Source organism: Gymnoscopelus braueri (genome assembly GCF_963280865.1).
Source record: "Gymnoscopelus braueri genome assembly, chromosome: 16".
Taxonomy (NCBI): Eukaryota; Metazoa; Chordata; class Actinopteri; order Myctophiformes; family Myctophidae; genus Gymnoscopelus; species Gymnoscopelus braueri.
The window spans coordinates 40007664-40021216 of NC_137616.1; the positions used below are offsets into that span (position 1 = coordinate 40007664).

At 43.6% G+C, this 13553-nt stretch overlaps 1 protein-coding gene across 1 annotated transcript in view; it reads left to right on the forward strand.

Annotated features, from left to right (window-relative positions):
- Positions 1–13553, forward strand: part of arhgap18 (Rho GTPase activating protein 18) — a 51210-nt gene that overhangs the window by 20530 nt on the left and 17127 nt on the right. The window contains exons 2-5 of the mRNA XM_080452561.1: positions 8048–8294; positions 8914–9061; positions 12242–12324; positions 12830–12976. Of these exons, the coding sequence (XP_080308687.1) occupies positions 8048–8294; positions 8914–9061; positions 12242–12324; positions 12830–12976 (625 nt within the window). The remainder of the gene's footprint in view (positions 1–8047; positions 8295–8913; positions 9062–12241; positions 12325–12829; positions 12977–13553) is intronic.

Consider the following 13553-nt stretch of genomic DNA (forward strand, 5'->3'; position numbering starts at 1 on the left):
CCAGTAGCCTACCCATTGCAAGTTTGCTATACCAGGATGTCAGTCCCATCATCACCGTGTCTTTGTTGCGCCAGCAAGGTGAAACTAGTCTTGGCTGCTGTTGTATTGTGTTCTGTATTGAGTTGATTGTATCTTATAGTAAACTAAATATATCATGTATAAATTAGCATAGTAACACTAAACGTGTGTGTGTGCGCGCGCGCGGGCATCAATTTTTTTTATACATTCCCACCATGTAGACAGTCCGGTGCTGGTGACGTGACGTCCATCTTCTACTTGGGAGTCGGGACATCCATGGAGAATATGCAGCATAGTCAACAATATAATAATAATAAAACAAAACGTTTCATACTCATGTCATGTGTGACTCCTTATTTCTGAGAGCATATGTTTCACTGTCATTTCCAGTTATATTCTTTGGACTAAACTTATAGAAAACATGGGCATTACTTTAGAATGACATGCTAATGTTCAAATACTCTTGTCATACACAGCCTAATCGTTTTTTGTTTTTGTTTTTCAACTGAGACCGTTTCATGCTTTCAATTGGTGTATATGGATAATATTAGGTTTTACTATAGCCTATTGTATCGAAGACCAGTAAAGTTGAATCCAATGTGCTGGGGTCCCCAGAAAAATAATGATTACATGTAGAAGTAAAGAAGTAAATAGGCTACTAACAGAATGAACAAGACTTTTTCACTATTATATCTGTAATGCTTACAGTCATGTAATTATGTACCATTCTGCCAAATGAAAGACCATCTCCTATATCATGAAACAGTATCAACATAAACAACCCTTATAGAATTGGGGTTCACATTTTGTCATTATGAATGCTTATACAATGTAGAATGTACCGTGATCAATGAGTAGAGCAAGCAGGGTGTAAATGTAATCGTTTTATTTAGAAAAATAATATGGTTGTATCTCATAAGGCGAGTCCCAGGGGTCTTCATCAGCCGAACGTTACTCCATTTCCACAGGCAGGCGAAACAACATTCTGTCCTGATGAAAAGAACACATTAGATTACACTTGTAGATTAAATAGATATCATCCCACGTGAAGCCTAATCTATACTAATATTGCATGTAAGCCGCAGATAGCAGACCTACAAGCTCACAAAGTGTCGAGTCTGGCGCGTTGTGAGCTTGTATCTGCTATTTTCGGGACCCGGCGACGTAGCCCTGAAACATGACTGTCATGGGGGAACTTCAACCTGGTGTTTGCACTTTCTACATGTACAATCCGTACATCTACATAAGCGTTCGGATTTCAAATAAAAAGTGCTTATCCCATGACCACGGATGTTACAATTTGAATCGGGTGGGTCTAAGTACCAGTATCTTCCGTATTGTTTAATAAAAAAGCATTTTAATCCGATCAGTGGCCATTTATTATGCGACCCTTATGCGATCGGTTGGGAGGTTTATGAGAAAATGGCCACCGATCAGATTAAAATGCTTTTATTTAAACAATACGGAAGATACGGGTACTTGCACCCAGCCGATTCAAATTGTAACATCCGTGGCCATGGCATAAGCACTTTATATTTGAAATCTGACAAGAGACAAAGCATAAATTTGGCTTGTCACACAAGTGGTTTAGCTTTGCATTTGGCTAGCTATGGAACGACAATGTAAACAACACTGCTCTGCGTGCATGCGTCTATCAGAAGTCAACTACACATTGTATACTACTACCCTAACTTTATTAATCTCTAACATTAAAGCAATCAAGTACAATTACACTTGGATTATTATGTCAAGTTGGCATAACGTTTACAGCAATCATTACTTACTCTATAAAGTAATTAATCCAAGCTGTGTCCAGCATGATTTCAGCATACAGCCTGTTGAATTCCTCTGCGGTGGAGCTGCTCTTCTGTGTTTTATGGTTCAAATAAATATCTGTTGTGTTAGTATTCCTCCCACGGAGTGTTTACCGACGCGAGCAGGGAGAAAGAAGGCTGATCCCACTATTTGGGAGACACCCCTTGGGGTGTGTGTGGGGTTGGTCTCACTGAGACACCATGTAGTGCGGACATAAGTGAGAACCCGCGGAAAACGTCATTTGACGCTATGAGTAGCAAAATCGGCGAAGTTCCCCTTTAAGTAAATGCACTTAGTTACTTTCCACCACTGCATGACAGTATGAGTATGTATGACACCGGGGGTTCCAGCTGCATGAGGCAGTGATACACGGGACAGGCGCTGGGTGACTGATGGCTACGTCACACACAGAGAGAACAGCCTGTGGCCACAAAATATATTAATAGCTGTGGTGGCTCCTTTGATTGTGTTTTGCCTGGAGCGTTGCCCACTAATAGTGGCTGATGAATGAAAGCCCTTTTAGAAGAGAGTTTGTCATCTGTTCATCTATAGTTTTGCTTGGCCTGGACTATACGAGTCGTTTTGCTTGATGATTTGACTTGTGCTTGGATGATATATCTGCCATTATTTGACTTTTTTTATGTAACTGGTATTTGCAGCGGTTCACCACTCACCACGATGACTCCCCGACACGGGAGGGCATGGGAGTGATCTATGGCTGTGTTGTTTATGCCATTGCTTCTCAAAGTGGGGTCCGGGGACCCCCAGGGGACCTTGAGGGAGTTCGAGGGGGTCCCCAGCTAAATGATAGATTAGGAACCAAATGGACCCTTATGGGTCTGTAACTCTGAGAGTGTACAAATGGAACCAACTGGTTCATTTGGTTCCATTTGTACACTCTCAGAGTTAAATTAACATAGATAAAAATGCCATTAAATGGGGGTCCGAACCCAAAGCATGTCAAACTTGAGGTCCTTGAAATTAAAATAGTTGAGAATCACTGCTAGAGCCGTAAAAAAAATCTTCTCTTATGGGGGTCCCTGGCATGTCTTTTCAAATGGGGGTCCACGGGCTAATAAGTGTCAATTTGGGGGTCCTTGACATGAAAAAGTTTGAGAACCACTGTTTTATGCAATATGTGAAATGTATGTAATATCACAGCCATTCTAGGCCTATTGGCATCGAGCAAAAGACGTGACTTCAGTCAGGCTCTAGTTTGGACTGCTCTAAAGTCATTAGGTGATTGGCCTTTGTAAATGAGGGTTATCTGTTGCTTTCTGTGTGAAGTCGGTCATTATCTGTTATGTAACCGCTCTTAATGAGTGCTCCTTTACAGGTGGTAGGTCATTAAATATTTAACACTGTGTGTGTGTGGGTGTAAGTGCTGGTTATGGAGGTGTTTGGGTATGGTGCGTTTCCTGTACCCTTTTTAGTAACCTAGGTTGAGTTTATATTTATGACACACACATACATACAGTACAAAAACATAGGCTGACATTCTAATCTCTAAGGCTGGAAGTGGAATCGATTATTTTATAGATGAATTAAATAACCGGGACGCGCTTTTTAATGTTAATTATTTTTAATTTGTATATATGTTACAGGGTGAATGGAGAACCAGGGTGATTGAAGAAGGCTCGCTCGTTTTTACCACCCACCCAGCAATTTTGTAGAAGGAACACTAGAGGGAGCCACAAGCTAGGCTTGTGCACAAGCATTATGGCCGCGACCACACACACACACACAGTCACACACACACACACGCGCGTGCGCGCACGCGCACGCACACGCGCTCATGCTTTCAATGGACTGTTAAGATACTTTTATTGTGTTCTGCTGGCTTTTGTTTTAGTTTCTCCCTGACACACACACACACACACACACACACACACACACACACACACACACACACACACACACACACACACACACACACACACACACACACACACACACACACACACACACACACACAGTGATCCATGAAAAGAACTATTCTGTCCCTATCGGTTTACAACTCGAACGGCGCTGTGTCGACTAGTAGAGCATCGGCCGGTCAGCGCGGGCACTCGCGCCTCCTCGGCCTCAAGCTCTACTGAGTCGGCGCGCCTCCGTCATGGACAAGCGTGTGAACGTGTGTTCAGCGTTCCCCTAGCGTAGCTTCCTGGTTGCTATGTGGGGGGGAACAACAAAAGACAGGTCCGCGTCGCATCAAAGCCCCGCCTCTTGGCGCCGCGTTCTCCTTCTCCTCCTCGGAGAAGGAGAAGGAGAAGGAGAAGGAGGAGCTCCTCCTCCTCGCGAGCCTCTCGTAATAAACCCCCGCCTCGCAGCGCCGCGTCCTCCTTCTTCTCCTCCTCCTCCTCGCGAGCCTCGCTAATAAACCCTGTCTCGAAAAGCCCGTGCCTAAAAACAAGCGCTCTGTCTTCAATCACCCTGGCTCTCCAAACACCCTGTGACATATATATATCAACAAATCAATTAACCACTCAAATCTAACAAGCTCACAATGTCTCACCATGTGATGCGCTGTGAGCTGGCAAATCGTCTATTTTCATCAGTTCAGAAAGTTTTTGATATTTTTTTGAATATTTCGCTCATAATGTCATGCCTGAAATAGGGATATATTACCATTTGATTTTTGGGGGTAACCAATTGCACCCCTACTAATCTTCTTTCGCTGCTGAGGATGAAAATGGAGAAGTAATGTCCACACACCAGAAAATACCACCACAAAACCTCTTCTTTTCTACAGTTTTTCTGTCCACTTCCTAGAAGTTATTGTTTGCCTTTCCAGTACGGTTGCCATTGCCAACGGTCCCTTGAAATAAGGAACCGTCCCTTATTTGGAAACTAAAAGACGTGTCCCTTGTTAACCCATTAAGACCGGGAACGCATCTGTGTGTCATTTTTAGATTTCTTTTGGCTATTCAAAAATATTTTTTAAATATATATATATTTTTATAGCGATAATTTTTAACTCAAATCTTTGCTTCTGGGGGGTCCCTGGAACAACATTTCAGTTGGGGGTCCACGGCCAAATACTGACTATAGCAATATATTTTTTTCCCCCCAAAAAAAAATATTTAGAAGAGATTTGTAGAATCCCCCAGAAGCAAAGATTTGAGTTACAAATGTTCGCTTTAAAAAATATATATTCAAAGATTTGCAAAAATGTTCATGATTTAAAAAAGAATTTGCAGATCTACAAGCTCATAGCGCGGCACTCGGTGCCGCGCTATGAGCTTGTAGATCTGCTATTTTTTTAATAGCCAAAGAAATCTTAAAATGACACACACAGACGCGTTCCCGGTCTAAATGGGTTAAACTGACTAATGGACACACTATGTTTGGGAATCAGTCAATGACACATCTTACAAGTTCAAACAGCCTCATATATTGTCGGGCACAAACCTCTTATCTCCATATTTTAACTTTTTGTGTTTTTTCATAAATTAACGTCCTATTTGATCATACTACAGCGTCACACAAAATAATCAAAAGTAGCAGATCTACAAGCTCGAAACGCTGCGCGAAACGACGCGTTTCGAGCTTGAAGATCTGCTACTTTTGAATTTTAATCCTGAAAAGTAACAGTTTTAGACATGTGAGATTTCCACCCGACAGAGACGATGGTTATTAACCACTTAAACCCTAGTAAACTGGACCTGAGTTGTCTCTTTACTTGAACCGCTTTTTTTCTGTCTACACCAAATCTCCTTGCCAAAAAATTGCTCACGTTGTAGCTTGTAGATCTGCTATTTTTGGCGAATGTTTCTCACCTGAATATGGATGCTGGGGTTCAAGTGGTTTTAATATAATATACAAAAACTGTACAATAAATACAGTTGGATTTAATTTTTTTATTTTTTTGGGACGTCCCTTATTTTTTCTTGGAAATAAGGGATGCCCGTCGCCCGCCAGGTGTCAAGTAAGCCAACAGGCACCCTGACTCTGGTTGACCAGAATGGAACACAACCTTAATTGCGAACGCAGCGGAAGGAGGCCTCCGCGCAAGTGGAGCTTACTATGAAACCGTGCTCGGGTTGTGGGTGTGTCTGTGTGTCTGTGTGTCTGTCTGTCTGTGTGCAGTATGTCTGCAGCCTGCCCCTGGGTGAAATATAGCAGCTACAGTCACGTACCATACATCAAATGAAAGCTCTTTGAAAACTGAACACACCTGTCAAGGTTGCGTTTAAGCCCGCCCCTTCCCCCGGAAGCCACGCCCCGGAGAAGGCTCCTAAAAATCCCCATTGAAACCCCATGTTAAATGAAAAGTGCCCGAATCGCTCCCAAACTTTTTCTACCCCCCCTAAGTGGGGGTCTACGAACAAATACTTCGGGCTCGGATTTTGGCTCCGCCCCCCGGAAGTGGGTGAAACAGGCACTTCAAACACTTTGTTGAATTGTTCAAAAACATTCAAAGTTATTTTTTTGTGAATTTGTATTTTTCTAAGATGCTCCTTTTAATGCAGAATTTTTTGTATTTTTCTTTTGTTGTTATTGTTTTTTAATAAAAAAAATTCATTACATTTTCTTTTTGCGTTCGCTTCCCGCGTTCGCGCGTCTTACTTGTTAGTATCATTGGCAACACTTGTGGCTATCCTACTATTTCATGTCAAAATGGCCGCTGTGAATAAATAAGGTCCATTTAATTTCTGCTTCGTTCGCAAACTGCACACCCAGTAACTTTCTATCCATGGCTACAGATTACACAGGGACGCCAACCGAGCTGTTATTAGAAGAAGACCGTCTTGTTTAGCAGGAGTTTAGAAAGCGCAGCCCCACCTTAGCATAAGAGTGCATCTGTCTCTCACTTTGCTATTTGTTTTCCTGTATTTGCATTCCCCAAAATGTCAGCAGTAAACACTAGTGTGCATAGTCTTCCCCAATATGGAAACGGCACCGACAAGGGGAATTAAACAGCTGTGTTGTTGTTGTTGTTGTGTTTCTGTCTCCATGCATGCATATACACACACACACACGCAAGCATAAAGGCAAAGGTTCTATTCAAATATTTACTTGTTGATTAAAGCCAAATTGCACAAATTATGACTTGATTCATGCCAGCTGTGCTTCATCTCATCCTGGCTAGGCTGTGCCAGAGCCTTGTATTAGAGAGTTGCGTCAACGAGGGGGCAGAAACAGCGTCGGTCACGTGGTTCATGTAAACTGGAAATAGTGACAAGGAGCCGTAGACTTCAATGCATTCCATGAACTTCCGGTTCAGGGCTTTGTCACTAGTATTCGCCAATAGACGGCTATGTAGAAGACCTGGCCCGAAGAAGTGAACGCAAGTGTCAGAACTCTCTCTCTATGGGTCTGGGCTGTGCAGTGCTTCTGGGCCAGTGGAGTCAGAGTGTTGGCTGTGTGTAACACACACTACCTACCAGCAGCTATTCTTAGTTCACCGGCAGTGTTTTCCTCATTAGTTGTCAAGCTGGGAATTCAGCATGTTGCTGCTGGCTATTCTATGGTTAGAGGAGATGGGTTTTACTTACTCTGTGTCTGCATGCCTCTCTGTCTAAAGCTTGATTTTACTTAAAGGGATAGTCCACCCCCAAAATGACACTTTTTTCCTATCGATTAGTCACCCCATGGAGACTTGAAAACAAAACAATATCCATGAATTCAAGTCTCCATGGGGTGACTAATCGATAGAAAAAAAATGTTTTGTGCCAGTGTCGCATGCCGGAAACGGCTCGTAGATATAGATACTTGTAGATCGGCTATTTTAGCGCACAACTGAGTATAAACCACACTTAAAGGGATACTTCACTTTCGGGCCGGGGACACATTTAAAAAAAATATTAAAAATAAATGAAAAAAGTTATGGAAAATTCATGGCCCCCTCACGCATTAGTAGGACACTGCGTGTCGTGAGGGGGCCATGAATTTTCCATAACTTTTTTCATTTATTTTTAATATTTTTTTTAAATGTGTCCCCGGCCCGAAAGTGAAGTATCCCTTTAACTGCCTGTCTGTCTTGAAGGCTTAGTTGTCTACCTGTCTGCCTCATTCTCTGCTAGTCATAACAGTTTAGTCTGACTGTTGTTTATCTACCAGACTGACCACATCTCTCTCTCTCTCTCTCTGACGTTTACCATATATTTGCAGAATAACCCACTGAATCTTCCGCCTGCCTGGCTGTCTATCCATCGACCTATTTAACGTGTTTGGGCCTTGTTTTTTTCTGTCCACCGTCTTTTCCCCACAGCCGCAAAACAGGCCATTACAGTGTGCAGCAAACCCAGAACCCACTGCATGGAGAGAGACCCGGAGGAGGACCCATCACCATCAGCGGCGCTTCACCATCGCTCCCCCGCCCGGTCTTCGCCGCCACCCCGTGCTCCAGGTCTCTGCCCAGCGGCTCCAGCCCCAAGCCAGGCTCCAGCCCCAGGCTCAACGCTAACTGCAGCCCCAGGCCTGGATCGCGGCCTGCGTACCACCGCTGCAACTCCCAGGTTAGGAATCTGGATGATTTGTTAACCAACTGACCTGAGGCCGACTTCAAGGGCCTTCTAAATCAGTAGTTCTCACACTTTCAAGATTTTTTTCTATTTCAAAAAAATAAACAGCAGATGTACAAGCTTGCAGCACGGCACGAAGTGACACGCTTGTGAACTTGTAGATCTGCTATTTTTGACGCTAAAATCTAAAATGACACAGATGCTTTCCCAGTTTTAATGGGATACGGTGAGTCTGATTTTATACTTTGTTGTGCGATGGGGTCGCACATAGCTGATCTACAAGGTCAAGTTTGTAAATCGGCTATGTGAGCTATTTTTGTAAATTTGACAGCAATTGAAAGTTGGTAAGAGGGCGGCAATGCCACAAACACCCTTATGTTCATTGGTAAATGGTGCATTTGTATAGCATTACATATTTATCCAAAGCGCTTGTGCTTTGGAAAGTGTCTTGCTCAAGGACACTTTGACTTAAACTCAGGGGGAGCCGGGGGATCAAAACCTGTTGCCTCCTGATCCATCCATTGCATTTTTTCCTGCATCTATGCATCATGCTGTACTTCATGTGTATTTGCAAATGTCTGTACACATGTCTCTATGCGTTCGTGTCGTCCAGGACTCCCTCGATGACCTAGCGATGGACGACTACTGGAAGGAGGTGGAGAACATCAATCGCTCGGGAGGAGTAGAGGGAGGAGCAGGAAGGGGCGAGGGAGGCGGAGAGGGGGAGGCGCAAGACGAGGAGCAGCAGAAGATTCCTGAAGGTAGGATACACACCGTAAAAGGACAAATTATTATACTTGCCGTGTTCACGTTGCCTCCAGGGTCCGCTATGATCATATAGTATGATGATGATGTCACCAGCCCTGCATCCTCTCGGTGGGGGCTCCTCACTGGCAGGTGAGCCAGTAGGGTAAAACAGCAGTGGCAACACATAAATGTGTGTGGGGAGGGTTAATTGGCATGACTAATCTGGGAGACGAAAGTGGTAAACAATAACAAATGACATTGTGACTGGGATACCGGACCCTTTCCGACGCTCTTTTATTCGTGTATATAAAACATATATCCCATATCGAATCTCTTAATTACATTGTTCATGTGAAGCAGTTTGTTTATGATTATTTATTGAAGTTCGTATTATACTTGCTGTTGTCCTACATGGCCATAATTTGGCCTCAAGGCCTCTGAACCCAAGTGTTTCCTTAACGACTAAAAAGTTGTAACTATTTACGTTCTCAACAGATAATCCTTTAATCTCTATTAGAGATCATGTGATGATCAATTGCCACTTTGCTTAAAATGTGACCTATCAAAAGCAGAGGCTGGATTCATTCCCCCAGCAGATTTAACCTGGGACAACTCATTACAGTCAGACAGGGATTCAAAACGGCACCCCCTGGTGGCTTAACCGATCACTGAGAAGACACAAAACAGAATGTGGCACAAAGATCAAATTGCATGTTCATTATGATGCGACTCTTTTTCCTTACTCTCTCTGCTTTACTGCTTAATAGAACACAAGTGTCTTAACATTTATTATACAGATTATTAGAGCGTTGACGCACTCTCGCTTTTTATTTTGAATCATAACCCTAAGAATCACAATCAATCCTAATAATCACAATCAACAATACATGACGGGTTCACTTTTGTGAAAGTTGTGGTTATAATATTATGACAAATTAAAACGGCAATGAATAATTTAAAGAATAACGTCATGCATACACCGTAAAATCCTCAGGGTTCATTTAAAAATGTTGAACTCCCGAGAGTGTGTACAAATGTAACCAAATGGACTATTTTGGTTACGTTTGGGTTACACTCTCAGTTTTAAAGGAAATTGATGGATTGAGGGGTGTGATGTGGTAGTGTTGGCGTTTGTATATAACGGTATGTATATTAGAATGTGTTTATATGGGTATATGCACGCATTCGGGTGTATATATAGATACGTGTATAAAAATGAAGACATGAATGTATATATTGTATATTTTCGAGTGTTCGATTACTACGAACAATGTAAGTAGTCTTTGAATGTAATTACGAAATATTTTGAGTGTTCATTCAATATGAACTTTATAAACAATGTAACTAACTTAAATCAACATGTAGGAAGGATAGGCATAAATAAGCTTTGAGCTTCAGCCTATGCCTTTTCGATCAAACAACATGAATTATTGGACTACAGTGTGGTACGTTTTGTGTAACTGCTGACGTGGATCGAAATAAACTAAACTAAACACTTCAGGATTTTATAGTGTAATCTTAAATCACAAAAAGGTACAGAATGTCCAGATTGTCCACTAAGTTGAAACTGTCAAACGTTAAAAGCCTTTCTGTGTATAAAGAAGTAAGTGATGCAGGCAGACAGACAGACAGGAAGGTCTATTGTAAGCTCTGTTGTAAATGTTAGTCGCAGCAGTTTATAGTGTTTATACGCCGTAAAAATACTGCTCATCCGTTTGTAACTATTGAGAGTGTAACAAATGTAACCAAATGGACCCGCAAGGGTCCATTTGGTTACATTTGTTCACTCTCAGAGTTAAATCGACACTAAGGTTTCTTACGGTGTTGCGGGGTGTTTAACGTTGTTCATGCACTATAGCTATTGTTCTGTGGAACAAACACACACATCCTGTGCGTCCAAATGTTTCTCTCGTCCCTCCTTTTCCCTTTCCTGCACCTGGGTCAATGTCAACTGTGTCTCATTAGGGGAGGATGAAGACTCCTCTTGTCCGCTCCGTTCTCCCCCTCCAATGTCTTTCTCTTTCCCTCTTCGCCTAAAATGGTCAAAATAGTAGTTGGAGTCCGTTTTATTGCTTGCATCAAGAGAGAGAGGATAGAGTGAGCACAAAGGGAAAGAGATTTAAACAGCTTAAATGGAACAAATAAACATACATATGATAGATGGCGTATGTGAAAGCAGATATATGATACATGACATTTAGAACGTTGGCATTGTGTGCGGTTGTGTACACGGTGCTTTCATATAGCACCTTCCTCCAAAGTGCTTTTACAATCCCCCATTCTCACACACACACATTCACACATCAAAGGCAAAGGAAACCATGCAAGACACCAACCTGCTCATCAGGAGCGCCAGCCATTTGAGTGCACGGAGTGATTTAATATTCTATCGGTAAATAACTGGGACGGCGCTGAGTCGGCTCAAGCGACGTTCGGTACGGCGACTCGCTCGCTCGGCGGTGCCTCTCGTGGCTCAAGTTTGCTTGAGACGGCGTGCCTCCAAACTATAATTTATCGGCGAACAGAAATTGTGGCGGCGGCGGGATTCGATTCCAGGAGGTTGGGCTTGGTAGTCTAATGATTAGCGAGGCACGCCACGAGGCCGGAGCTGAAATAGGGGTTTTCTGGCTGTATTAGAATGTGACAACGCCCCCACCGAAGGGGTTTCCCAACTCCTGTATAGTGAAAGCCCCGACCAGTGGCGATGGGGAGCCCCATATAGCATCAGGAGCAGGGGGCGACTATAGCTCTAATGGGTAGAGAGGCCGTCTGGGGAAACGGAAGGTCCCCGGTTCGAGTCCCAGCCCTGATCTGTGTGGAGTTTCCTTAAGAAAACACTTAAACCCTAACTGCTCCCCGGGGCGCTGCCCCCGTAGTGCCCACTGCCCCCGTAGTGCCCACTGCCCCTGATACTTAGGATGGGTTAAATGCTTAGGACACAATTTTGTGCAAAATATACAGTATTTTCTTTTTTACTTTTTCGCACTCTGTAGGTGCCCCGCGGGGCCTTTGCGCCACCTCTACCGGGTCAGGGAGTCCTGTGTGGTGCGGGCCCCCGAGGGGGGACAGCGGCCCCCGGCACCATTTTGGGTCCCTCCTAGTAAACATTTAGGTCAATTTTTTTAGGGAGGCAAAATGGTGCTGGTGTTGAAAAGACAAAAGTCTCTCATCCTTCTCTTTGTTTCTTTCTTCAGATGGAGAGCAGGAGGAGGCGTGGCTAACAGAGGCGGGTCTAGCCAGGCTGTTTGATGATTCGCTGGGAGTCGACCAGGATCAGGTAAGACGCAGATCAAACATAAAACCTTTTTTTTTTTATTATTATGTTTTGCCTATGACAGGGGGTCTTCAACGTTTTCAGGCCAAGGACCACCTAGCTGAAAGAGAGATGAAGCAGGGACCCCCTCTATATTGTATAAAATGTGTTTCAGATGAAACTTTTTTTGTTTACTTGGTCTGCTCTTTTTTCCCTCTACACCTAATACCTCTTTGCCAAAAATAGCAGATCTACAAGCTCACAACGCCTCTCAGTGCGAGGCGTTGTGAGCTTGTAGATCTGCTATTTTTGGCTAAAGTTCTCCTCAGAAAGGGGATGCTATGGTTCAGTGGTTCAACGTAAAAATAAAATCATATCACACAAAGATTTGGTGGCCCCCCTGTAGTAACTCTGAGGACCTCCTAGGGGTCCTGGACCCCCTGTTGCGGACCCCTGGCCTATGACATACCCAAAATAGGGATTGATTATTCATTAATGATCAAATTCAATCTGTTGTGCTGACTGACAGGAAGAGGACAGCGCCGTGTTCCTGTCCACTCTGACCCGAACGCAGGCTGCCGCCGTGGAGCGCCGTGTGACATCACTGCAGCAGACACTGAGACGACGGAACCGACAGCACGCCCCCGATGTCAGGGACATATTCAGACCCGAAAAGGTCAGGACAACATGCACACACACACACACACACACACACACACACACACACACACACACACACACACACACACACACACACACACACACACACACACACACAGACACAGATTGTGTACATGCACATGGATTGATCTGTAGGTTTTAAGAAAACATATTACATTCAGACCATGGTTAGCTTTTTTTTGTGTGATTTTATTGTGTATGGGAAGCTGTTTTGGATGCAAAGCAATTTTCTGCGCCAGCAGAACAATAAAGCATGATCTCATCTTGTGTCATAAACAATATACACAATCCAGAGGAAGTACTCGCATCTATTTGCATTTATTATACGTAGCCTGCGAGTTAGCTCAGGCAGCACACAGTACACTCAAGAGGTTTCATGCATGCTCATTCTATGTGGTTGCATACAGCGTCATGCAAGACCCATACGTCATACACGACGTGGCAATCGGCTGTCCAATCGGGCAGGTTATTTAAGCTCACCCAAAATATGTGTTCCATCCGCTTTGTGTGTCATGGGTGTTGTCATGCGGCGTTTGCTCCCACCACCACCCCAGCACCACCAGTAGGCTCTG